General features: G+C 37.7%; 1 protein-coding gene and 2 non-coding genes across 3 annotated transcripts; all 3 read left to right on the top strand.

Moving 5' to 3' along the window:
• The first annotated feature begins 1,128 nt into the window (after positions 1 to 1,128).
• On the top strand, positions 1,129 to 21,065 carry SCAND3 (SCAN domain containing 3). The gene is made up of 4 exons (XM_022562118.3): positions 1,129 to 3,046; positions 11,418 to 11,565; positions 13,763 to 15,258; positions 17,294 to 21,065. Exons 1-4 carry the CDS (start codon positions 2,627 to 2,629, stop codon positions 19,208 to 19,210), a joined length of 3,981 nt encoding a protein of 1,326 aa, XP_022417826.1. The 5' UTR covers positions 1,129 to 2,626; the 3' UTR covers positions 19,211 to 21,065.
• Positions 21,043 to 21,119, top strand: TRNAT-UGU (transfer RNA threonine (anticodon UGU)). The gene has a single exon. It is a non-coding gene; the product is annotated as a tRNA-Thr (tRNA).
• A 4,211-nt stretch (positions 21,120 to 25,330) lies between these two features.
• TRNAR-UCG (transfer RNA arginine (anticodon UCG)) lies at positions 25,331 to 25,403 on the top strand. The gene has a single exon. It is a non-coding gene; the product is annotated as a tRNA-Arg (tRNA).
• Positions 25,404 to 25,747: the final 344 nt, after the last annotated feature.

The raw sequence follows: 25,747 nt of genomic DNA, 5'->3' as shown, positions 1-25,747 counted from the left end.
GAAGTCTGAAACTTACACAAGTTTCCTAAAAAGGACACAAGGGGGTCCTTTTTAAGAAAAAGAATAGACATTCTCAACAGATACAGCTACTGTAAAGCATATATAACGTATCAGAGGAAAAACTGGAATAAAAAGAGGCCGCAGTCTTAACTAATTTCCATTATAATATACTTTTGCAAGTTTTACAAAAACATGTTCATACAGGGTGACCCCTTCCAGGGCCTTGGAGAGCAGTCTTGACACACTTAGTGAAGCTCATGATAAATACCCCTCCAAAGAGCAGTTTGGCGATATCTATCAAAATAATCTCTACTCAGCAATTTTTCTGTAAAAAAGCCATCCTACAGAAATACAAAAAATTAAAAAATTAAAATATATGTCTAAGGATGTTCACTGTAATATTTTGCAATATCAGAAACTTGAAAATATGCCCATCCATTCAACGGAAATAATATACTAAAAAGAATGGGATAGATGTAGGTACCCACATGTTGGTTTGGCAGTTTCTGGAGAGCATTTAATCTAAGTTTAAAACAAATAAACACAACCTAGAAATTTGCTGAATTGTAATATATAGCATGAACTAATTTTTGTAAGTCATAGTTTGTGAGTTTATATATACATTTTTAAATAGCTTAAGAAGAGGAATTGGGAATCAAGGAGCTTCTCACTTTTTGTCGTGTTCACTTTTGTGAGATATAGTCACTTTAGTAATTAAAAGTGAAAAATCTACAAAAAAAAATTAATGCCCTTCAGTAGAGGACTTAGAAGTCATGTTTACTCCATGCTGACTGCCTCCTGTGCTCAGTATGGCGGTGATCACAGAATGCAGAAAATGAAAAATGTAGAAGATAGAATCCCTGACTGCAAAGGGTTAACAGTTGGTTAGGGGGAAACCACAAAAGATAAGTGCAACATGTTAATAGTGGCTAGGAAAATGAATGGGGCGCTCCATCTCAGTCCTTTTGATGATCTGATGACTCGCGCACATAGACAAAAATTGTATATACAATTTCACTGGGTTTAGCGACTCACTCAAGACCATTTACAGACCTCAAAGGTAAAAATTCTTGATTTAGAGATCTCTAAAAAAGACCTTCTGATCCTTCAAAGTCTCTTGAATCAGAAATGCCAAAATGTGAGTAATAACAGGGAACAAAGTAGAAGCAGAGAGAGAATGGGGAAAAGGAGGCATTCAGCAATTCAACAAATATTCCTCGGACATCTATTATTTATTGAGCGCTCTTAACAAGGCCGTGGGGGCAGGCTGGGTGGGGAGGAGGAAGAGGAATTAAGGCTGACACTTGCAATGATTCCTAGCGTTTTCTCTTTGCTTACCTGCATCCACTCTAGCACTGCCTGCTCCGTGCATCTTCGAATACCTTGCCTGGCAGAGCACACTGCCTTGAAGGAGCATGAGCCAGGTGGGAATTTCCTGGTTGCCCACCTGTAATGACTTGTTAGACTCTGAAAACACGTCCAGATTTTCCTTGTTAGGTTTCTGGGGCCAGTTTCACAGGACTGTTCACAGCATGGCTCACAGGAATAGCTACTCCTGTCGTTAGGGGGGAAGCTCACTATATGGATCTTGATTTTTCCCATCTATAAAATGGAAAGAAGGAACTAGATCTTACATTTCTTTTTTCGAGTCTGATTTACGGTGAATGGGAAAGGAGACAGTGGCCCAAATCTAACGAGAAAAGGCCGGTTGAAGCCTACAAATTCGCTGACTTGGCATTCGCTCAGGGATGCTCTTCTACGTCTGTTTTAGGACGCGGCGGTGAGTACTGCGGGTCTGAGTGCAGCGACGGCTTATCACTGTGACAAAAAAAACAACAACCCAGAGTAGCCTCTACACTAGCGCTACTCACACCGTGAAACTCTTTTCACCCGGGAACTGGGTAACTCGGGAGTTAAGTCTCTGTACCGTTTACAGAGCACTTGCCTCCGGGTGCTCACCAACGTTACCACGACCACCGAGATGACTGCACCACCTGGAATCCTAGAGCGGACCGGAAGTGAGCGCTGCTCCCCCGGCCTGGCGGGAACGTGGGAGCAGCTGCGTCGGCCAGGAGTGTAGCCCGCGGCCCATTTCTCTGGCGTGGCGTGAGAGGGTCCGAGCTTCTCAGAAGGAAAGTGCAGGCGGAGGGAAGGTTGTGTCTGCGCGGCGACAATCGGGCCTCCTCCGCAGACGGCTAGCCTTGTGGCAGGAGCCCTTCGCCCTCTGCACGCGGGCCTGAGCCACAGGGAGCGCCGGTTTCGGAGAGACCTGTCTGGTTTCCTTGGTGGAGCTCGTATATCTAGGCTTTATTTAGGGCCAAAGTCTCCCCAGTTTTCTGTCTCGCAAGTAACCTGCCGCTCAATCTGTGGTCCTGGAGCTTTAGTGAGTAGTTCTGTGCTCACAGTTTCCCGTCTTGTCAGAGAATGGCTTCACTTTCAATGGAATTGCTCGAGTAACTGCCCTGTTGTCACCTAAACAAAATTTTTTTAGCTGCGTCTGTAATTTTTCTGGTCAACAGGGTTTTCTTATATCGAAAACTTTCCTGACCAAGAATTGACTGGGGCCTTCAAGGAAAATCTGCCTAGACCCTTGTTTGAGCGAGCCTTTCTCTAAGCTAAGCTAAGGATGGCGGCAGCCCCGGGGGCCCTCCCAGCCTTGGTTGGCCAGGTTTCAGAGGAACAAGGGGAGATTATCAAAGTAAAGGTTAAAGAAGAAGACCCTATTTGGGATCAGGAATCCTGCCTACAGAAGGATTTGTCTCATACCAGGGAACTCTCTCGTCAACGCTTCCGGCAGTTCTGCTATCAGGAGACTCCCGGACCCAGGGAAGCTCTGAGCCAACTCAGGGAACTTTGCCGTCAGTGGTTGAGCCCAGAGATACACACCAAGGAGCAGATCCTGGAGTTGTTGGTGCTGGAGCAGCTCCTGACCATCCTGCCTGAGGAGCTCCAGGCTTGGGTGCGGGAGCATCATCCTGAGAGTGGAGAGGAGGTGGTGACTGTGCTGGAAGATTTGGAGAGGGAGCTTGATGAACCTAGACAGCAGGTGAGAAATTGGAGGGGCCATCTTCTGTGAAGAATTTGAGTGCGTGGGTCCAAGGTAGAGTAAGTGGGGTTAACTTCACACTGACGGCTGCAAACTCTGGTTCTGGGCATTATTATTTGATCACTGGTGCAGACGAATAGATTCATGCTTCTGGGATAACAATTTGCATGTCAGTGATAGCTGATCCTAATAAGGAGATGGTTTAACCAAATGGGAAACCTTGGTCTATTGCTTGCAAATGGAAAATATCTCTTATTTAGTGACTGTGAGATTAAGGTAGCTATCTCTTCTTACGATCCCCGCTACTTTTACCATATATGAAAGCAAATCAGTGCAGGAATATAAGGAATACCTTCTAGGAGAGACAAATAGAAAAGTAGTCTAATTTAATGGAAAATCAGGAAATGGTGAATCATAAGATCTGGGTTCTATGATAGGCTCTGTCACTAATTAGCTGTATAATCTTGGGCACACACACTTTCTCTGGACTTTGATGACTTCATCTGTACAGTGAAGAGATTAATTGCATCATTTTCTAGATACTTTTCAGTACTTGCAGTTGTTGGTATGTGAGCCAGTATTCTGTCTTTTCCCATCACACTAGAGGTTATTTTTAAGAGAATATACTTGCTTTCTATGACTGTAATTTTAGAACATTATGGATATTGCCAAACACTGTTACATTTCTATAATGTTACTATCTATACATTTATCTGAATTCTTTTTGAGTATGAACATTGTATGTATACAGTCTGATCTGTTAAAATATGTTTTTCTGGAATGCAGAATCTTTCATATGAGATTGGTAAATAGGAAAATAAGTCAATATAGTGCTGAAATTGTGCCGGCTCATATATGAGTTTTCCCAGAAAGTTGATGTTTTGGGCCACCAAGTGAGAGCAGCTGAATGCAAAGTATATGACTATAGCTGAGTGCAGCAAGTTGTGAAGACATACAGTGCATAATGTCCATCCACTTCCATATCCTTCCTCTTGGCTCTCTTGGCCCCAGTCTCTGTTTTGGAAGCCCTTATGTGCATAGTTCCCTCCCATTTTGGTGCATTTTTTGCTAAACTTTTTTGTATTTCAGAAAATGAGCAAGGAAGGGGGTTTGCAAGTGCCATAGAAGCATGCTGGTGATAAAATTTATGCTAGTGAGCACAAAAGAAGAAAAGATTTAACAACTGAAGAAAAGCTCGAAATTATAAAATGTTTTGAAATAAATGAAAGAACATGTGACACTGGGTGTGCAACTGAAATAAAAGAGTCAACTTTACGAACAATTAGAGACAATGCTGGGAAAATAAAGTTATCTAGCTGGAACAACTTCCATTGCTACAAAATTTATTGGAAGAAGGCATAAGGAAATGGTAGAAATGGAACATTTGTTTGGATTTTATAGCAAAGAAAGAAGCAATCAGAGGTAACCTTTCTCAAAATTAAAGAGAAGACTTTAGCAATACATGAAGACCTTAAGAAGAAAGTGGAAGATCCTGCAGAAGTGCCTTCATTTAGTGCAAATAGTGGCTGGTTTAGTGGCTTCAAGAACTGCTGTGGTTTCCACATTATTAGGATCTCTGGTGAAGCTGTGAGTGCAGAGAAGCTGCAAAGACATTTCCCCGAGTGTTAAGAAATTTGATAAAGAAGGCTATAACCTGGATCAGATTTTTAATTTTGATGAAACTAGTCTCTATTGGAAGCAAATGGCCTCAAGGGCCTGTATCTTGAAGGAGAAATCATAAGATCCAGTGTTTAAGGCTACAAAAGGTCAACTGACTGTGATGCTGGGTGGGAATGCCAGTGGGAATTTAGAGCTAAAGCTTGTGTGATTTATCACTCTGCCAACCCACAAGCTTTAAAAGGAATTGTAAAGACTAGCCTGGGTGACTGCTATAAGTCTAGCAAGAGAGGCTGGATGACAGGGCAGGTATTTACTTATCGTCAAGGTGATGTTTTATAGATGATTTCTTAAAATATTGCAAGAAGAACAATTTGTCTTTCAAAATTCTTATAATTCTCAATAATACACCAAGCCATCCTCCAACAGTTGCTGAACTTTCTTCAAATATTAAAGTTCTCTTCTTATCTCCTCATACAACTACTTTACTCCCTGATCAGGGTGTGGTCACAGTTTTTAAAGCTTATTATTTAATGATAACATTCAAGGTGTTTATTGGATCAACAGGGGGTGACAATGCACACACAGTTTTTGAATTCTGGAATTGATAGAGCGTTAAACCTGCAATTGATAGTCTTGTAGAGGCCTGGAATGATGTCACCAAAGCCTGTTTGCATGGGGTGTGGTGTAAGATTCTCCCTGATTTAATTTATGATTCTAAAGGCTTTGAACCTTCAGAAGAGCTCCCTCAAATCAAAGCAAGCTGTATTGCTCTTTCAAAGGAGGTTGGATTTGAAGAAGTTGAGAGTGAAGATATTGAGGAACTGCTGCAATCTCATGCAGAGGCTCTCTCTACACAAGAGCCACAACAATTAGATGCTGAGGCTCAAATGGAAGCGTTTAAGAGGATGGTGCAGTTCAACAAGCCACCCCACAAGAGCATTTCACTTCTCAGTTATCTTCTGCTCTAAGTATGATAGAAAAGCAGTTACAGTGGATAGAAGATAATGATGCAGAACACAGCAGGATTTTACTTCGTGGCATGAGGTCCTGTTTGGAGCCATGTTAGCAGCTTCTTTATGAAAGAAAGAAAATATTTAAGCAGCAAAAACTACATGTCTTTTTATAAGCCAATATCAAAGAAATAAAAACAAGATGATGAGCCAGAACCGTCATTATATTTTTTGTAATATCACTACATTTCTTGGAAAGTGTGCAAATGCTTGTCCATCCGAACTTCTGATGATGATATCCTCTACCCTTGCCTCACCCTTTCCTTATACCTCTTTCTAACAAGATACCATCACCTTTCAAAGTAAAATCCTATACTTAATGTAACATTTCTTTATTTAATGTCTTTTTGACTCTACTTGTACTTTTATTGGAATTTCTGTAGTTTTATTAATGCTCTCCTGACAAAGTTGTGTAGAATTTAAATAGTCTACCCTACAACTTTATTTTCTCCATAAATCCTGTTATTTTTTGTGCAGTTTTGCAGAAAGCATGTTTTTTCATGAGTTCATATGTTACTGCATAGATGCCTGTACAGGCAGTCTCTTATCTCTAGCCAGCACACCTTTTCTCTTTGTTTCAAATAAACAATATTAGTTTTTTGCCTTAGGATGTACCTGTTACTTTAAAATTTTCCTCTTCTAGCTTTGTTGAAAAATGCAACCATTGGTAGGACTTGGTGTTTTGTCAATCCTGGGTAATGTTCAGGGTTATGCTCTGCTCATACTTGATAGTTTTTCATGTGACTCAGGGTTATAGAAATCTCCTAGTCTTATTGAATGTCAAGTTTGCACAAATGTTTCTCATTTTTCTTGTTTCTGTGTGATTTCTGAAGGGAGGGGGAAATGCCATTGTTGCAGACACTTTTAGCTGCTAACCCAGTATCTATTGTACACGCCTTCTTTCTTGCTTAAAAAATGTTGATTTTGTTCATGTTGGCTATGTACCTAACTAAATAATTTTCAGCTTTCCTTGTGCTAGAGTTAGCCATGCATCATAGTCTGGCCAGAGAGAAATAAGCGTATTTTCTGGGAATTTCTGTAGAAGCTTTAATTTTCCTTATAAAATGGCACAGATGTGTTTAGTTCTGCCTTTTCCCACTTCCTGTCTTGAACGTCGATGTGATATCTGGAGCTGTGGTAGCCATCTTGTGACCATGACATGATGATATAAGCATGAGGATGAATACCAATATGTTATGAATGGCAGAGCAGAAATATAAAGACAACTCGGGTCCCTTACAGAACTGTTAGGTATGTGAATCAATGCCAGCAACTGCCCTCCTCTGGATTTCTTAGCATATGACAAAAATAAACCCCTATTTGTTTAAGCCACTGTAAGTTAGGTGTTTTAATTAATTGGGAAATACATGCATTTCTAATGAATACAGTCATATTTACTCCACTATTTTATGACCAAAATTTCTTATTAGATATCTTAAAAAATCAAATCTGGGAATCATATAGTGAAAGACAAATGACTTTCATAACCAGTTTGAAGTAATTTCAGCTTTGTGATTTGTTTTTGCCATCCAGAGGCACCCTTTACACTTTTGTGGTAAAGGCAGAGTGGAATTCCTCCTATTCCTTCCAAGACCAGGCCCACCTACCTTGGACTAGTCCCTCTAATGGAAGTAAGAAGAAGTAAGCAAGCAGAACCCAGGGAAGCTGAGGAACACAGCCAACCAGCCAATGTCCATAGAAGCGAATTCTAAGGGGATTATCTTAATAGGTAATAACAATGAGGTATTACTATATTATAGGTTCATCTATAGCCAGGGAGGATATCTGTGTTGCTTAGAACCCAAAACTTGAAAACAATAGAAAATGAATTTCTATCTACTGTGTTAGGAGAAAACAAAACTAATTGCTTACTTTTGAAAAGGATTAAAACACTGAACTGTATTCATATGTGTAAATAAGTGTGAAAGAATCGGTAGGAAAAACTTGAAGAGTAAAGAAGAGAGCAATAGTCTCATTCGATACTAACATACCATAAAGCCTCTTTAGGTAAAATTGTGGTACTGACACATGAATAGCTGGATCAATGAAACCATAGAAAGTATGAAAGTGGACTGGAGCACATATGAAAACTGAGTACACAATATATGTGCCATCTCAAATCACAGTGGGGAAAATGGTGTTTTAAGTAAATGGTGTTGGGACAAAGAGATAGCCATTTCAAAAAGAAACACATGAAACCCATACCTCATACCATATTCCAGAACCAGAATAAACTTTAAATGTGTCAGAGATCAATATATAAAATTTTAAACATCCAGGAACTAGGAGAAAACAAGCATGACTTCTTAAAATAATCTGAATGTATAGAATTACTCAAAATCTAGAAGTAATATCAAAAACCTTTATTTCTACATGAAACTTTTTTTTTAAATGCAGGACAAAAAACCCCCACAAGCAAATCAATATAATAAATTAGTGAAGATATTTGCAAAATATGTCATAGGTATAAGTGAATCTCCTTAACAGAAATGCAATAAAAATAATCATGAGACATGAGCAGTTTTTTTTTTTTTTACAAACAAACAAATGGCTATGAGAAGATACTCGACTTCAATCATAAAAAGAGCAAATCAAAACTATACTGAGGTGCCATTTGTCACCTATCAGACTGGCAAAAATTCAAAAGCGTGGCAACACAATCTGTTGGTCTGACTGGGGAAACAGTTTCTCTCAAATGTTGCTGGTAGAAGTGCAAAATGGTACCATCCCTATGGAGGGGATTTTGGCACCATCTAACACATATTTATGCATTTACGATTTCAGCAATATTGCTTCTGGGAATTTACTTGGAAAATACAAGTAAGAAACAACATAGACACAGTTTTTCATTGCAGCATTATTTGTAAAAGCAAAATATTGTAAACAACCTAAATGCCCATTCGTATAAGGGTGATTGAATAAACTATGGTGCATCAATATAATGGTACTATGTACACAAAAAAAAGCATAAGCAAGATATCTATGAACTGGTATGAAATGATTTCCAGATAATATTTTTAAGTGAAAAAAAAGGAGGTGTAAACTACTATACAATATGAAAAAATAAGTATACACACATTTGCATTTAATTTGTATATGTATTATATACACACAAATATATACATGCAGACATGGGTGTGTATACGTATGTATAATGTTTTTACTTATTTTTGCAAAAAAAAAAACCCAGAGGGTAAAGCATCAACAACAAAAAATGGTTTCTTATGGGAGTGGGGGAGAGTAGAATGCAGGCTATGTGAATGTGAGCAAGACTTCTCTGGATACATATTTCGTTTTTTTTTTATATCACGTAAATGTTCTCAGTATTTAAGAAACAATACTAAATTCAAAATGATAAAAACAGAAACAAATGAACTCAACAATATATCAAATTAACATAGTAATACAGAGGAAAATAATAATTCAGGTGGCTTGACCACAGTACTCTGACCATATACTTTTAGCGGGATACTGTCTATGGGCCTGTAAAGCTGCAAAGATATATTGAACTTTACTTAGTAGGTATGTTGTTGGAAGTGTTCTACAACACAAAGCATGGTGATTCTGAAACTCTTTTGTATTATTGTAGTTTAGAGCCAATGAGTAAATAATATATATACATTGTTATGAACTGCTTTTTTTTTAACTGTGGGAGAAGGAAGATATTAATATGGAAGATGGAAAGGTGAGGAAAATTCTATAGGTATTGAAGTTGAGTTGAATTCATGTTATTTTATAAAATATATTTACCAGCTTTATCCTTGAAAGGGCCTAGAGGAGATGACACCTATTAAAAATGAGCCTACTACTACTCAATCTTTGCTACTAAACATTGTTGTCCTCTAAAATGAATAAAAATTTCTTGAGAAAAAAAACAGTTAAACTAGATCTGGGACAGGGAGAATACAATGTGGTCCTTGTATTGTTTATTCTAGAAAGCTTGGATGTGCCAAAACCCAAACCAAAACAAAACAAAAACTAGTGGGGTCATGTCAAAAGGTTGCAGGTGCCAGATCAAGGGGGCTCCCACTGGCCAAATTTGAGACAGTTTGAGCATCAAAGTGAGTGAGGGTGGAATGGATTATAAAATAAGCCTATAGTGATACTCAAAAAGAGAGACAGACACCAAAGTAGGATGGACAGAAAGCTCTTTACAGAAAATTGCTAGCTATTAAATGTAGAAGGAATTGTAAAAGTAGGAAGTCACCATTTTGCAACGCCCAGTATAACAAGCAGAAATCAATGAATGTTAAAACCATTGGGGAATAAGATATTTGCATAGCTCCAAATTATTACCAATTATTATTTATTACAGTTGGAAAAAGTGTATTTTTGAATGGATAGATCTGGTAGTTACCACCTTAACTAAGTAATCAAATTTAGCATTATCTACAATAAAATAATTTGACAACTTAATGTAACCTGTGATGTGACACAGTAAGTACACATTACTTACGTAGTATTCTTCCAAAAATGTTCTTTCCCTGCCGCCAAGCAGTCGCGTGGAGGCTGAGGCTCGTGTGCTTTCAAGATTCGGCTCCATCCGTAACCCACCTCCTTGGCCGAGGAGGGCATTGCTGCTGGAGGTGTAATGGACGTTAATACTGCTCTGCAAGAAAAAAAATGATCAAATTAAAAATACTGGGTTTTTGTTCCTCAAAAAACAAAGAAAGAAAAAAAAAAGTTTAACCAGAATCTACTTGTGAAGAAACAATTAGGCAAGTCCCTAATGTGCGATATTCTATAAGACAAGTAGCCCTGACTTTTCAAAATTTAATGCCATAAAAAAGTCAGGAAAAAAAAAAGTCAGGAAATGATTTTAGATTAAAAGAAGCAAAAGAGATATAATAACCAAAAACAATGTATAAATATTGAATGGATCATGGACTTAAAAAAAGCAAACATAAAATGCAGGTGACCCTTGAACACCTATGGGGGTGAGGGGTTAGGGGCATTGACTTTCTGCACAGTTGAAAATAGTCCTCCCTATACATGGTTCTTCCATATCTGTTTCTGCATATGCGGATTCAACCAACCAGGGATCGTGTAGTATTTACTGTAGTAGTTACTATTGAAAACAATCCGCCTATAGATAGTCACCCAAGGGTTAAACCAATGTTGTTCAAGGGTTAACTGAATGTATGGGGACAATTGGGTAAATTTAATTATAAACCGAGTACTAGATCATTGGTGTAAGGAAGAGATAAATGTTTTCTTTTCACCCAACAGTTATCCACTTTGATTGGCTTTTTTTTTCTCCCATCCATAACACACTGGGCTAATGTTTTCCACATTTGGTCTAAAACAACTATCAGATTTCTTCCTGGGTTTAACAGTTCAGTTAGTTCCTATTAGATAATTTGCATACCCCCCAAATATTTACTTTTAATTGCTCACACTGAAACCCATTTACAATTTTCTTCTGGTTAGGAGGAAAATTAGGAAAGATTCCTTTAATGTGCTTCCATTGTTATTCCCTAAAACAGAAACCACGAGGATGCGTATCAACTCCTGTTCAATGCAGACAGTTTCTGTTGTATGGCTCTGGCTTTATTCGTCCCAGCATTTTTTATTTCTCTCCTTATTCTATCTTGCACTCCTCTTAAGAATTCAATGAAGACTTTTTTTTCTTCTTATATCCATTCTGTTTCAGTAGAAGAATGTTATGAAGTTTAGCTATGGTTTGTGCAGTGATGTGATTAATATTATATTAGTTTCCAAATGTACCTGTTTATCCGCAGGTCCCACAGGACACATATGGGCAGGAAGTTCCTATGGAAGAAATGACTCTTCTAGATACTGCAAAGGCGTCCTTAGGTACCCATCTCCAGACTGTAGAGGACGGAATGGAATGTGAATCTCCAGAGCCACATGCACTTCAAGATAATGGTGAGGATAAGTTAGTCTTTGGAAGGAGGATGAGATTTGGGAGGAGGGAAGTGTCCATTCATGGAAAGCTTATCAAATTTTATTCCATTGCAGCTTCTACTGAATATGGCTGAAGGAAAGGTCAACGAGTATAGTGGAATGCTATTAAAGAAGTTGAATTAAGCAGTCATGCAATAATGTAAAAAATAGTTGAACACAAGATTTTTCATGGATATTTTGCAATGGAATTAAGTACCTATGGATAGATAAATCAGAGATGCCTCTGTATGTAAATGCTGATCACTTGTCAATGTAGACATGGGTCCCATTTCTGTAGCCTCTGCCCCCAATTCTTGTTACATATGACTGTTTAAGACTTGGAAATACTACTTCGATATTCTACTGAAGAAAATGGAATTTCTGAAGTCTGTCCACTAGAGATCTAAGGACTATTAACAGTGTAATGTGTGGTGGAGGCAGCAGCACAGGCTGGCCTAGTTATGGAGTATAAGCCATAACATAACTATATAAGTATAAGTTATGGAGTATAAGTTATGGAGTATAAGTAAAAGCCTTTGGAGTCTTTTCCCAAAGGCTTAAGTATAATTGATATAATTTTCTTCTTTTCTTTTCTTATAACCCTAGCAACTCCTTATTCTCTGCTTATCCTAGACCTACTAACATTGATTGTACTAATTTCTGAAGCTCATATTCTCAGATTACATATTCTGAAGCTCTGGTTCTCATTTACGTTGCCCTGTATTTCTTTCCTCCCCCCAGTTTATCCTTGTTTACCTTCTGTTATGTTCATGGCTCCATAGCATGATGCAAAATGTATCAGTGTGGAAAGAAATACTATCTATATAATGGTCTTTTCAGTCACATTTTGAAATACCACTTATTGTGAGTGTTGTCATCCTCATTATAAAGTTAACAAATTTTTATCCAACACTTTTTTTTTTTGTGGCCACACCCAAGGCTTGGCTTGCAGGATTTTAGTTCCCCGACCAGGGGTTGAATCTGGACCACACAGCAATGAAACCACCTGAGTCCTAGTCACTGGACCACCAGGGAATTCCCTGTCTGACACTTTTCTATGTAGTAATGTGTTAGATAATGGAAAAGATACTGGAGGAAAAAGTGATCCCTGCTTCTTTAGAAACTTACAATCTTGTTAGTTCTATGAAACAGTTAAAGAAGAAAGTGCTACAGTGCTAGTTTGTGTTGTGAATAAATTATGTCCTCAAGAAAGGAGAACTCACTGTAAGCTTAAATTAAATGGTCAAGGAAGCCTTGTTGGAACCATTGAGACTTAAGTGAGGCCAAAACACACAGTAACATATTAATTTGAAGTTTTGGAAGTTATGAACATTTGAGAATGATTTAAATTTACCAATTCAATATTTGTTATGCAAATTAGTAGTATAAACAATGTTGACTTGAGAGAAAGTATTTTTTCCAAGCAGCTATAAGACTTTAGAGGTGATATGCTAATTCCAAATTATTCTTTTTGATTTTTTCAAAATAGTTTCCTTAAGACTAGCCAAATTTGATTTATTCTAAGTGTTTCTGTTATTATGAATATTCTAAACATTTATTTTAATATGCTATATTAAGTCAGAGCGTTTTCACTACTTCAGGTTCATCTGCTACTCTTTCTTTATTAAATCAGTAATAAGATTATTGGTATTGGGTTTATAGTTTCACAAGCACCGAAAAGGAGCTCATGCAAATATATGATGTTGAAACTTCAGCCCCAAATGTTGCTATAACAGCTAACCTGACTGAATAAAACAAAATGTGGTGTAGTCTGGGGCTTTAAAAATATCTATGACTGTATTTCTGAGACTTCTCTAGCCAAAAAAAAATGTTCTTGTGTAATTAATAAATAAATGAAAAAATAATAACATCAGTTTGCTCCCTGTTTTACATAAAACAGTGCTTTACTTTAAGGCTAACCCTGGATACTGCTCTGGAAAGTCACATCCTGGCTTTCTACTCTTTACTATATCAGAACTCTTTGTTCCTGGGTTGAGTTCTTCATTTACCCTCTCTATTCCTCCAAAGGTAGACTCCCTAACCAAAATTGTATTCCCCCTCTTGTGTGTCCATAGCATCTACTTGTACTCCCAGCTCTCTCTAGTGGCTACTTGAGCAATATACATATTTTAAATTATATTCCCAAATAGTCTAACTGATTTTTTTCTTTATATTTTAGGGTCATTTTTGTGGCTTTCCATGATGTCTCAAACCATGGGTGATGATAACTTTAGTAGCTTAGATACTAATGAAGCAGAAATCGAACCAGAAAACATGAGAGAAAAGTTCTTCAGAAGCTTAGCAGTGTTACTGGAAAACAAGAGTAATAATACCAAGATATTTTCTAAAGCAAAGTACTGTCAATTAATAAGGGAAGTGAAAGAGGCTAAGGCCAAGGCAAAAAAAGAATCAGTTGACTACCGTCGCTTGGCTAGATTTGATGTGATCCTGGTACAAGGACATGAGAAGCTGATTGAGGCTGTAAATGGGGAAACAGATAAAGTACGGTATTATTTACACAGTGAGGATTTATTTGACATACTGCATGATACACATCTCAGCATTGGACATGGTGGACGTACCCGCATGGAAAAAGAGTTACAAGCAAAATACAAGAACATCACAAAAGAAGTTATAATGCTATACTTGACACTCTGCAAACCATGCCAACAGAAAAATTCAAAACTCAAGAAAGTTCTAACATCGAAGCCAATTAAGGAAGTTAACTCAAGATGCCAAGTAGATCTTATAGACATGCAGTTGAATCCTGATGGGGAGTATAAATTTATCATGCATTATCAAGACCTTCGTACAAAGTTGAGTTTTTTGCGGTCATTAAAATCTAAAAGGCCTAAAGAGGTTGCACATGCTCTTTTAGATATTTTTACAATTATTGGAGCACCCAGTGTTCTACAGTCTGACAATGGGAGGGAATTTTCAAGCCAGATTGTCAGTGAACTTAGTTATATTTGGCCAGAACTGAAAATTGTCCATGGGAAACCTCAGCCCTGCCAAAGTCTAAATTCTATAAATCAAACTAATGAGGATATCCAAAATCGGATTATCTCCTGGATGCAAACTAACAATTCATCACACTGGGCTGAATTTTTGTGGTTTATTCAGATGACCCAAAATCAACCCTATCACAGAGGCATGCAACAGACTCCATGTGAGGGTACATTTAGCTCTGAAGCTAAACTGGGCTTGTCTCATTCTCAGCTAACTGAAGAACTTATTGCCAGCCTGAACACAGAAAATGAATTGGAACAGGCCGACAAGGAATTAGAAAATACTCTAAGAGCCCAGTATGAAGAAAATATTGAGACTGGAACAGATAGTAGTGATATTGAAGAAAATCTTTCTATTTCTCCTAAGATAGCCCAAAAAACTCCTCCTGAAAGCAGACTGAATTTTTTATCTTGTGTAGTTTGTGAAAAAGAATGCACAGGTGTTAATAGTTGTGTATCATGTGATAGAAACGTCCATGCAATCTGTGGAGTGCCCTCTCAACGTGAGACTGATGGTTATCACCATAGAATAACTTGTAGTCTTTGCTATGAGACCACTACAATGAAAAGGAAACATGATGAGATTCCAAGAAGTTTGACTGTTCAACCCTCCAAAATGTTAAAGCCATCGGAGACACCATTTTCATCAGACAAAGTAGGAGACTGGGTAAGAGTGAGTGTCTGCTGTAGATCAAAGCAGGGGAAGAGCCTCATACTTTACTGTGACCATGATGAGTGAGAAATTTTTGACATGGCGTACTAAAGCACAATTATGGCCATCTTGTGTATATTTTCTCCAAAGAAAGGCCAATTACATTTAATGTCCTCCCTCCACTCCTTTTTTCAAGTTGGAAGTTATAACTTTGGATGCAGCTTTGTTTATTGTTCTGGGGTGAAAAACAGTAGTATCTCTTACTTATTTCTGATGTCAGGCATTTCTTAGTGGAATGAGAAAGCTAGGGGATAAATGGTATGCATGATGGTATGTTTCTATAGAAGGATAAATTTGGGGACAGATGAATTTAATGTTATTTTGTTTTAATTATATGTGAGTTTGGGTTGAGGGGTAAGCTAAGAAAGGGCATCTCAGGTCAAGTGAAGAAATATTTAGGAAGGGCAGGGGATGATAAGTTTGGTTGGGAGATATGGATTTGTGTTGGGAAAGAGTTTGGTTTTCTGATTTAAATGCAGAGTGTGAAATAAGACCAATGAGGATAATATGTGTTCAGGTAAGTGTTTTGAAATGTGAAGCTTACACATGATTTGGGCCAGTGGTACTCAGAGTTTGTTCTTCAGACTAGTGCTGGTCTGCAAACTGTTTATACTAGTCCATAATTAGGTAAGTACACAAATTTGAGAGTATTTGGAAAGTTACAACAATTTAACATTGCTGCAATGCCCAAGCACGTGATTAATGAACTCGTCTTTTCAAATAGAATATTCAATTTGGGTGTTAAACTCTCAAGGTGAGTCACATGTGGTAGCAGCTCTACATTAGTCAAGCACAATAGGTTCATATTAAAATGTGTGATATAGGGGTTCCCTGGTGGCGCAGTGGTTGAGAGTCCGCCTGCTGATGCGGGGGACACGGGTTCGTGCCCCGGTCCGGGAAGATCCCACAGGCTGCGGAGCGGCTAGGCCCGTGAGCCATGGCAGCTGAGCCTGCGCGTCCCGATCCTGTGCTCCGCAACGGGAGAGGCCACAACAGTGAGAGGCCTGCGTACCGCAAAAAAAAAAAAAAAAAAAATGTGTGATATGCTATGATTAGCTTGTCAGCTGTAACCCAAAAGTGTATAAAACTCTGAGAAAATGTAAGTATTTATTTATCTTTATAACTTAATTTAAAAATCATTTTATATTTTTAATCAAGCCTAGTTTTGGGGTTTTTAAAAGTTTTTTAAAGTATAGTTGATTTACAATATCATGTTAGTTTCAGGTATAAAGAACAGTGATTCAGTTCTATATATATTTTCTTTTTTCAGATTCTTTTCCCTTATAGGTTATTATAAAATATTGAGTATAGTTCCCTGTGCTATACAGTAGGACCTTGTTGGTTATCTATTTTATATATAGTAGTGTATATATATTAATCCCAACCTCCTAATTTATCCCTCCCCTCCTCTTTCCCCTTTGATAACCATAAGTTTGTTTTCTGTGTCTGTGAGTCTCTTTCTGTTTTGGATATAAGTTCATTTGTATCTTTTTTTTTTTTCAGATTCCACATATAAGTGATATCATGTATTTGTCTTTCTCTGGCTTATTTCACTTAGTATGATAATCTGTAAGTCCATCCATGTTGATATATATATATATATATACCACATCTTCTTTATCCATTCATCTTTTGATGGACATATAGGTTGCTTCCATATCTTGGCTATTGTAAATAGCGCTGCAATGAACAGTGGAGTGCATATATCTTTTTGAATTAGAGTTTTCTCTGGATATATGCCCAGAAGTGGGATTGCAGAATCGTATGTTACTTTTAGTGTTTTGAGGAACCTCTATACTGTTCTCCATAGTGGCTGTACCAATTTACATTCCTACCAACAGTGTAGGAGAATTCCTTTTTCTCCACACCTCTCCAGCATTTATTATTTGTAGGCTTTTTGATGATGCGAGCCTAGTTTTTGATTTCTAGTTTAACATTATTAAAGACAAAAGTAAAATTTGTATTACTTATTTTTAATTCTAATTTGCAGATGGAAAAACAAGCTTCACTGGACTTTTTTGTGAAGAAAAGACATACCTTTTCTGAATATGGCAGTAGTAGTAAAAGAATTGGTAACAATGGAAGTCATCCTGAGGAAGTGAAAACCAAAAGACTTCATACTAGCTTTACTCGGAAGTATGATCCCTCATATATTGAATTTGGTTTTGTAGCTGTAATTGATGGTGAAGTGCTGAAACCACAGTGTATTATTTGTGGAGATGTACTGGCTAATGAAGCAATGAAACCATCAAAACTTAAGCGGCATCTATATTCAAAACATAAAGAAATAAGTTCACAGCCAAAAGAATTCTTTGAAAGAAAGAGTACTGAATTGAAAAGCCAACCAAAGCAGGTGTTCAATGTTTCTCACATAAACATTAGTGCTTTGCGGGCTTCTTATAAAGTAGCACTTCCGGTTGCTAAGTCTAAAACACCATACACAATTGCCGAGACGCTAGTGAAGGACTGCATCAAAGAAGTTTGCTTAGAAATGTTGGGTGAATCTGCAGCAAAGAAGGTAGCTCAAGTGCCACTTTCCAATGACACCATAGCACGACGTATTCAGGAACTGGCGAATGATATGGAAGACCAACTCATAGAACAAATAAAACTAGCCAAGTATTTTTCACTGCAACTTGATGAATGCAGAGATATTGCTAACATGATAATTCTTTTAGTATACGTGAGGTTTGAACATGATGATGATATAAAGGAAGAATTCTTTTTTTCAGCCTCTTTACCAACAAACACAACTAGCTCAGAACTTTATGAGGCTGTGAAGAATTATGTTATCAATAAATGTGGTTTGGAATTTAAGTTTTGTGTAGGAGTGTGTTCTGATGGTGCAGCTTCAATGACAGGAAAACATTCTGAAGTGGTTACCCAGATTAAAGAACTTGCACCAGAATGTAAAATAACACATTGCTTCATTCATCGAGAAAGTCTTGCTATGAAAAAAATATCACCTGAACTAAATAGTGTGCTTACTGACATAGTAAAAATTGTGAATTATGTAAAATCTAATACGTTAAATTCAAGATTATTCTCTTTATTATGTGATAATATGGAAGCTGATCATAAGCAACTGTTATTGCATGCTGAGATACGGTGGTTATCACGGGGAAAAGTTCTATCAAGAATGTTTGAAATACGAAATGAACTCTTAGTATTTCTGCAAAGCAAGAAACCAGTTTGGTCCCAACTTTTCAAAGATGTGAATTGGACAGCCAAACTTGCTTATTTATCTGATATCTTCAGTATTTTTAATGATCTTAATGTTTGCATGCAAGGAAAGAATGCAACATGTTTTTCAATGGCAGATAAGATTGAAGGACAAAAACAAAAGTTAGAAGCTTGGAAAAAAAGAGTTTCTACAGATTGTTATGACATGTTCCATAACTTAACAACAGTTATCAGTGAAGTAGGTAATGATCTTGATATTGCATATCTGCGAAAAGTTGTCAATGAACATCTTACAAATTTGTTAGATTGTTTTGAATTGTATTTTCCATCAAAAGAAGATCCACGCATAGGAAATTCATGGATACAAAATCCATTTCTTTCATCAAAAGATAATTTAAATTTAACTATAACCCTACAGGATAAGTTGTTGAAACTGGCTACTGATGAAGGATTGAAAATGAATTTTGAAAATACAGCATCACTTGCTTCATTTTGGATAAAAGTTAAAAATGAATATCCTGAGCTTGCTGAGATTGCTTTAAAATCTCTTCTTCTGTTCCCCTCAACATACCTCTGTGAGACTGGGTTCTCTACATTAAGTGTTATTAAAACAAAACATAGAAACAGTTTAAATATACATTATCCCCTGAGAGTAGCGTTGTCATCAATCCAACCTAGATTAGACAAATTAACAAGCAAGAAGCAAGCTCACTTATCACATTAAATTTTTAAAATACTGATTTATAAGGTTTTAATTCAAAGTATACATATAGGCATTATGGAAGTGTGAAAAGTTATGATTAAATTGACAATTCTCTATATAAGTTGCCTATATGTAAACAAAAGTGTACAGTTTTTATAATTCTCTTATTTTTCCCCGTTATATTTGTTATATTTATTAAGATGTAATTTTAAATCTGTTCATTCTAATATTAAAAAAATTTGTCTTGTATTTTGTATGTCTTTTCATTATTGCATTTTATTAGGATATTAAGATGGTAGGATGACTTCAGGAGGGGAATAATTTCTTTAAAATGACAGACTTCATCAGTGAAGGGAAGTGAATTCAAGGGGTGGAATTAGAATTTGAATGCAAGGGAGGGGGTCAGTAAGATGTTAGGTTTGTTAAACTGATCCTGGGCGGTTTGGTTGGAAGTTGATAATAAGTTTGTTTTGTTGGTGCATGTTCAGATGCAGTGTTTAAGTGGGTAAGGTGGGGGAAAGCCATCAATGCTTATAAAAGCTCAAATGGGAAACAACCCAAATGTCTGTTCACAGAATAAAATGTACTGTGTTTATTCAACAACTAGAATACAGTAGTAAAAATGAGTTATTGTGGAGGGAATTCTGGGGTGTGATGAAATGTTCCATCTTGATTGTGGTGGTGTTTACTATTAGCCATATGCAAAATTGTCAGTCAGGGTCCCAGATGAGTGTTATCTGGGTATACAGGAGACTGCTGTCAAGAACTACCTTGTTCTTACTCCTCTTAATTGACTGCAATTTCATCTTTCATCCTTTCTCCTACTTCTCATCCCAAATACATAGCAACAATAGATTATATTGACTGAATTTCCACAGCGCCCACACTAGCCCAGCTTATCGTTACCAAAATTGATACTCATGTTTCCCAAACTATGAGCTTAAAAGCCACAAAAGTGAATATTTTCAACACAGACAAGGAGGAGATGAACAAATAAATTTTTTAAAAGAAAAATCCCGAGTTTGGCAAATGAGAAACAATATTGGATGGTAGTTGTGATAAATTATTATTATTCAAAAGTATTTACTGCCTCTTCCTGGGGTAAGATTATACTGCCCCACTCCACAGATATCAGATTTGACTCATTTACTTCACTCTGGATAATGAAATGTGAGCAGACCTGACATGTTACTTTTGGGCACAAAACAAGAAACAGTCCTTGATTTGCCATATCTTTTTTCTTCCTCTGTCAAGACGCCATCAGTGTTTCAAGTTGAGGTGGCTCCATTATCCTGGGCGGAGTCATGATGGACAAATAGCAGGAACAGGGTATCTGTTATGGTAAGCCACTTTTATTCTTGGGGTTGTTTGTTTCTGCGGCACTGCGAAAATGCTGTACTGACAATGTGATTGAATTAGCACCAGAAAATGACTTCGTCTTAACTCCAGTGGTTCTTTGTCTGAACAAACTTGAACAAGTCCTTAAACATTTTTGGAGTTGAATATAAAATAAAGATGATAATATGCTCAGCATTTGGGGTTGTCACGATGTTCAAAGAAGAAATAAATTCAGAAGCTTTTGGCAAATTCTAAAGTACTAGAGAAATGTAAGGTATTACAATATTTTCACTCAAAGTCTGGACTCAGACGTGGTGTCTATGGCATCATTTTAGCTTCTGTGTTACTGTGAGGCATAGTAATCATCACATTGTCAGGCCCTTTGTTCAGTCACTGAAATGTGCACAAACTGCATATGAATAAGACAGAAAAAGAAGATATGAGGATATTTCTCAAAAGAACAAAGAAAAATGATGAATTCAATAAAAGTTACTTTTGAAACCCACTCATTGCTAGGTTCTGTGGCTTAGTTGGTTAAAGTGCCTGTCTTGTAAACTGTGATAGATCCTGGGTTCGAATCCCAGTAGGGCCTCCTTTGCACATTTCTTTAGCCCTGAGAAGGGATGAGGAAATTGTCCGTATAAAAGTACTACAGTACCCCCTGCCTCCTCCTGACTCCGGAAAAAGTCAGAACCCTAAAAATTAGTTTAAACTTCCGCAACTCTCTTCTTCCCATCACAAAAAGGCAAGTGAACTTGCGAGGGCCATTTTCTGGGGAAATACAGATAGTTGTCCCGGGAGGGGTTCAGAGAAGTGTCGAATATGCACATTCTTGCCATTTGCGACAACATGGATTGACCATGGCTATCAGAGGGGAGGGTAATGGAAGGATGAGTGAAATAGGGAGATTAAGAGGTACAAAATTCCAGTTACAAAATGAATGAGTCATGGAGGTGAAATGTACAGCGTGGGGAATATAGTCAAAAATATTGCAATATCTTTGTATGGTGACAGATGGTAACTCGAGTTATCATGGTAATCATTTCGTAATGAAAATATCAAATCACTACGTTGTGCAACTGAAACTAATATAGTGTTGTAGGTCAAATATACTTCAATTAAAAAAAAACTTTCCATAAATAAAAGAAAACCTGAATCAACATAAAAAATATTTCATTAGCCCCACTGGCACTAGCATTTCTACAGTGTTGAAATAGAGTCTTGCATTTAACAAGTTAAATGAGTTTGTTGGGTTATAGATAATGGTTTTTCATCTATCTTTTTACCTAGTTTGTTATATTTTTTTTCCCATTATCAGTTTGTCCATTTATTTTACATGTAATTCCAGATATGTGGAAATCACATATGCTGCTTGCAAAAGTGTTTGTAGTAAAGTCACTTGCTGTGACTCAGTTAAGTCCACTCCTAAGTACACATCTGTCTTGCAGTCATTCAGCTGAAATGAAATGGTCACTGTACCCAAATGATTCAAATGGCAAGACTGATAATGCTACACATGCACCAAGAGGATATGAAAATGTTTATCACTCACATAATGACGCTCTCTGGGAGAGCAGGGGAGGCTCACAGGTAAGTCCAAAAACAGCTTGGAAGAGCAAGGAAGGGTGATGGGCTTTGGCTTTTATTGGGTTAGAGGGTGGGCTGGAGGGTGGAGATTCCTGAGAACCAGGACTAGTGTGGTTTGATCTTTCCTCTGAGAGAGCTTAAGCACTTTCTTATGGGCTGGCTTAGATGTGAGTGAGAGTGATGGGTCTTGAAAGCTGTCAGTAAATATCAAAAATGGAGTCAACCTCTTAATTACAATACTCAATAGGAATTTGTGCACAGGTCCACAAAAAAGCATATACAACAGTGTTCCTAACAGCCCTATTCATGATATGCCCAAACTGGAAACAACCCATACATCCACCACTAGAATGGATAAATTGTGGCATATTCATACAATATGACTATATATATGGCAATAAAAAATATTGTTAAATGCAAAAACATGGATGAATCTCATAGTGCTGCACAAAAGTAGCCAGGCATAAAAGAGTACTTATTATATAATTCTACTTATATGTTATTAAAATGTGCAAACCTAACAGATGATATCAGAGTCAAAAGACTGGTTACCCTTATGAGGAAAGTCATTAGGAGGCACGTGAGAGGGGCTTCTGGTGTGCTGGTAATGTTCTATTTCTTGACAGACAGCCTAAGTGACAAAACTTAATTCTGGATCCCATTTGATGGAAATAGTGGCAATAAGCTGGAACAAAAGATCTGAGTGAGAGTTCATAGATATATTCTCTTTGTAAATATTCAGTGATACAATAATACATATATATTCAGATACATACCTACATAAATATAAGTATTCTATATATGCTCATGTTTGGGCACTTTCCTGAATGTTTGTTACACTTCAATTAAAAAAAGTAGTTTGCTTTAAAAAGAAAAACAAAGTCACCAATTAGGAAAGAGAACATTGCCATTATTTTAGAAGTTCCATTTGCCCCACTCCACTTTACACCTCTCTCTCATCTAAGATAACCACAGTATTAATGCTTGTGATAATCACTCCCTTGATTTTACTTAATAGCTTTACTACTTATATATGTATCCATAAAACAATAGATTATTTAGTATGCTTAGTTTGTGATTTCTATAGATGATACCATGTATTTGTTTTGGAATGTTTTTTTGTTATTGAAATATTATGTTAACATCTCATTCTGTGTGATTTCTAGATTTTTCTTTATTGCATATAATTGTTTTTGTAAATTTTTATAGCTGTCATGAAAATGTGTTAAAACTGACACTATAATAAGCATACGATCTGTTTAAAAAAAAAAAGACATTTCTGTTTCTTCCTTTCTTTCTTCCTTACACCTTTTTTTACTCTCCTTTTGTCTAGTAGGGAATAGAAGTGGCAGTTCCTGGTTTACTCCATGTGTTCCCAATTTCAAACAGAATGTTTTGAATTTTTTGCCCTTAAGTATTGTTTTCTGCAGACTATTTTTGTATTTTAAAAATCAGGTTAAAGAACTTTCCTTCTGTTTCCAAATTGCTGTACCATTAGTGGACACTGAAATTTATTAAATGCTTTTTTCTGTCTGTACGGAGGTGAACAAAACTTTTTCCCTTTAATTTCTTGATATGCTGGTTTTGATATTAGGATGAAAGTAGGCTTATAAAATGCGATGGAGAGGCTTCCCTCTGTTACTGTATTTGGAAGTATTTGTGTCCAGTTGAAATTATTGTCTCTGGAATGTTTTATAGAACTTCCAGATTAAAATATCTGGGTTTGGAGTTTTCTCTGTGGAAAAAATTTTGACTATTTATTCAATACATTTAATGGTTTGGACTATTCATATTTGCTATTTCTTCTTTAGCGCAATTTTTATTTGTTTTTTGCAGAATTGCTGTTTCATTTAAAATTTCAAATTGGGCAAAATTCTTTACACCATTGCACATTCTGATCCACCTTCTGGAATACTCTTCTAATGCGGTTTTTTTTTTTTTGGTTAACCTTTCGCATCTTGTAGATTTCAGTTCCTGGAAGGCTTACTGAAGGCTGGGTTAAGGATAGACCCCAGACAGTCTGTCACTTTGGCCTGATGTGGCCCAGAGAACCGGGGTGGTGCTTTCCTGGAAAGCAAGAGAAAGAGTGCAGCCTCCTCAGGGTGCAGTCGCTGCTCAGAAGCGCTTTTGAGAAAACACTGTTTCTCCAGCACCTCTAAATTGTGCAAAACCTATGTAACCGACTTTGGGGGGCCGGGAGCCAGAATGTGCTGAGAAGGCAGGTTGGATAAAGACCAAAATCCGACCCTCCCAGTTCCTAATAATGGGGGATGAAGTCCCCCAGATGCCTCGGATTCCAACCGGGTTGCTTTCATCACGCCCACAGCACTCCCAGGAAGAGGGTCCAAAGCAGGCGGTGTTGAGTAACCCGGCCAGCCTCGAGTGCGCCTTCCCACCACCCGTGTGCTCTCCTCGCCCGCGCCATCACTAGTGGGGGATCGGGATCCACTGAGATGAGGGCGGCTGGGGAAAATGAGGTGCCGGAAAGAAAATATACGAGCACAAATTGACTCAAAACCCCTCCTTTCTAACCTGAAGTCTGGCTCCTTACCTCTGAGCTACACAACACCGCAACCCAGTGGCTGCACAAGAGGAGGGCCATTTTCTAATTGCTCGCTAAGTGCAACTGTTGGGCTTTTTAACATAGGTCTCCCTGGAGGGTATTCAGCGGGTCTATTCATCGTGGTTTCCAAAAGGGGCCAGGCCTAGGAAGACGCTTCTCGATTCAATCCTAATTGAAGCAGTCTTGGCAGGATTGGGCGCCCGGCTGAGAGGGTGGCAGGAGGGGTCTTTCTTGTGATTTTCATTTATTCCCGGAGGGTCTTAATTCTGACTCTGTATTCATTCTGAAGGTAAACCGAGCGTTTGTAGCCGTGATTACAGAGGGACATTCAGTCCTTTTCTCCTATTTCTTTACAGGTTAATGCAACCGGCTGAGAGAGGCATCACAATGCAAGTGTAAAATTTTGTTCAGAGAAGAAATTTCGTGTCAAACTAAGGGCAGGAGTTTGGAGAAAAGTGAAATTTCCATTTTGTCTTAGCCTCTTACCATAATTTCTTGGAGAAGTTACTTGGCTTTTGTATCAATGACACCATCTTTTAAATAAGATTAATAAGGAAGGCCTCTCTTCGTAAGAATTATATGAATACTAAATAATACAGAAATAGTCCAGAGTCTCAACACTTGTAATATTTTTCACAGCTGGAACGTTGTAGGACCACGTGGCCTAATGGATAAGGCGTCTGACTTCGGATCAGAAGATTGAGGGTTCGAATCCCTTCGTGGTTGTAAGTCCCTTTTTCACGCTCCGGTTCGCTTTTCCCAGGCATCACTATCCCAGCTCTCAGATTCCAAATTATAACATCCGAGCACTCCAGAGATCTCCCCTCTGGTATGATTGATTCAGTAAGTGGGGTCGGCGCCAGCCCCCTGCATCCAGCCGCTCGTACTTTAGAAGTCCTTGGCCAGACAGGCACACGGGTGTGGGAATAGGGAAAAGCGCCAGCCCTGGTCTTCCTGACCCTCTTCTAGTGGGTTGGGTGAGCAGTGAGCGAGGTGGGTGCGACAGGGCACAAATGTCAAGGAATTTTGCTCGCTGGTCAGGCAGTGCCGGGACGTCTCTGTTATTTTAG

The sequence above is a fragment of the Delphinapterus leucas genome, chromosome 10, assembly GCF_059928025.1.
Source record: "Delphinapterus leucas isolate spDelLeu-1000000601 "Yukka" chromosome 10, BTC_Dleu_Yukka2, whole genome shotgun sequence".
Classification (NCBI taxonomy): Eukaryota; Metazoa; Chordata; class Mammalia; order Artiodactyla; family Monodontidae; genus Delphinapterus; species Delphinapterus leucas.
The sequence above is the reverse complement of the archived record's forward strand: the minus strand, read 5'-3'. Positions and strand labels throughout refer to the sequence as shown.

What these genes read in the sequence shown, in the direction of transcription:
- SCAND3 (XM_022562118.3), top strand. Translation starts at nt 2,627, where the DNA reads ATGGCGGCAGCCCCGGGGGCCCTCCCAGCCTTGGTTGGCCAGGTTTCA. An exon ending in TTGATGAACCTAGACAGCAG is followed by an intron (nt 3,047 to 11,417) that starts GTGAGAAATTGG and finishes GTTTATCCGCAG; the next exon opens with GTCCCACAGGACACATATGG. An exon ending in ACATGCACTTCAAGATAATG is followed by an intron (nt 11,566 to 13,762) that starts GTGAGGATAAGT and finishes TTTATATTTTAG; the next exon opens with GGTCATTTTTGTGGCTTTCC.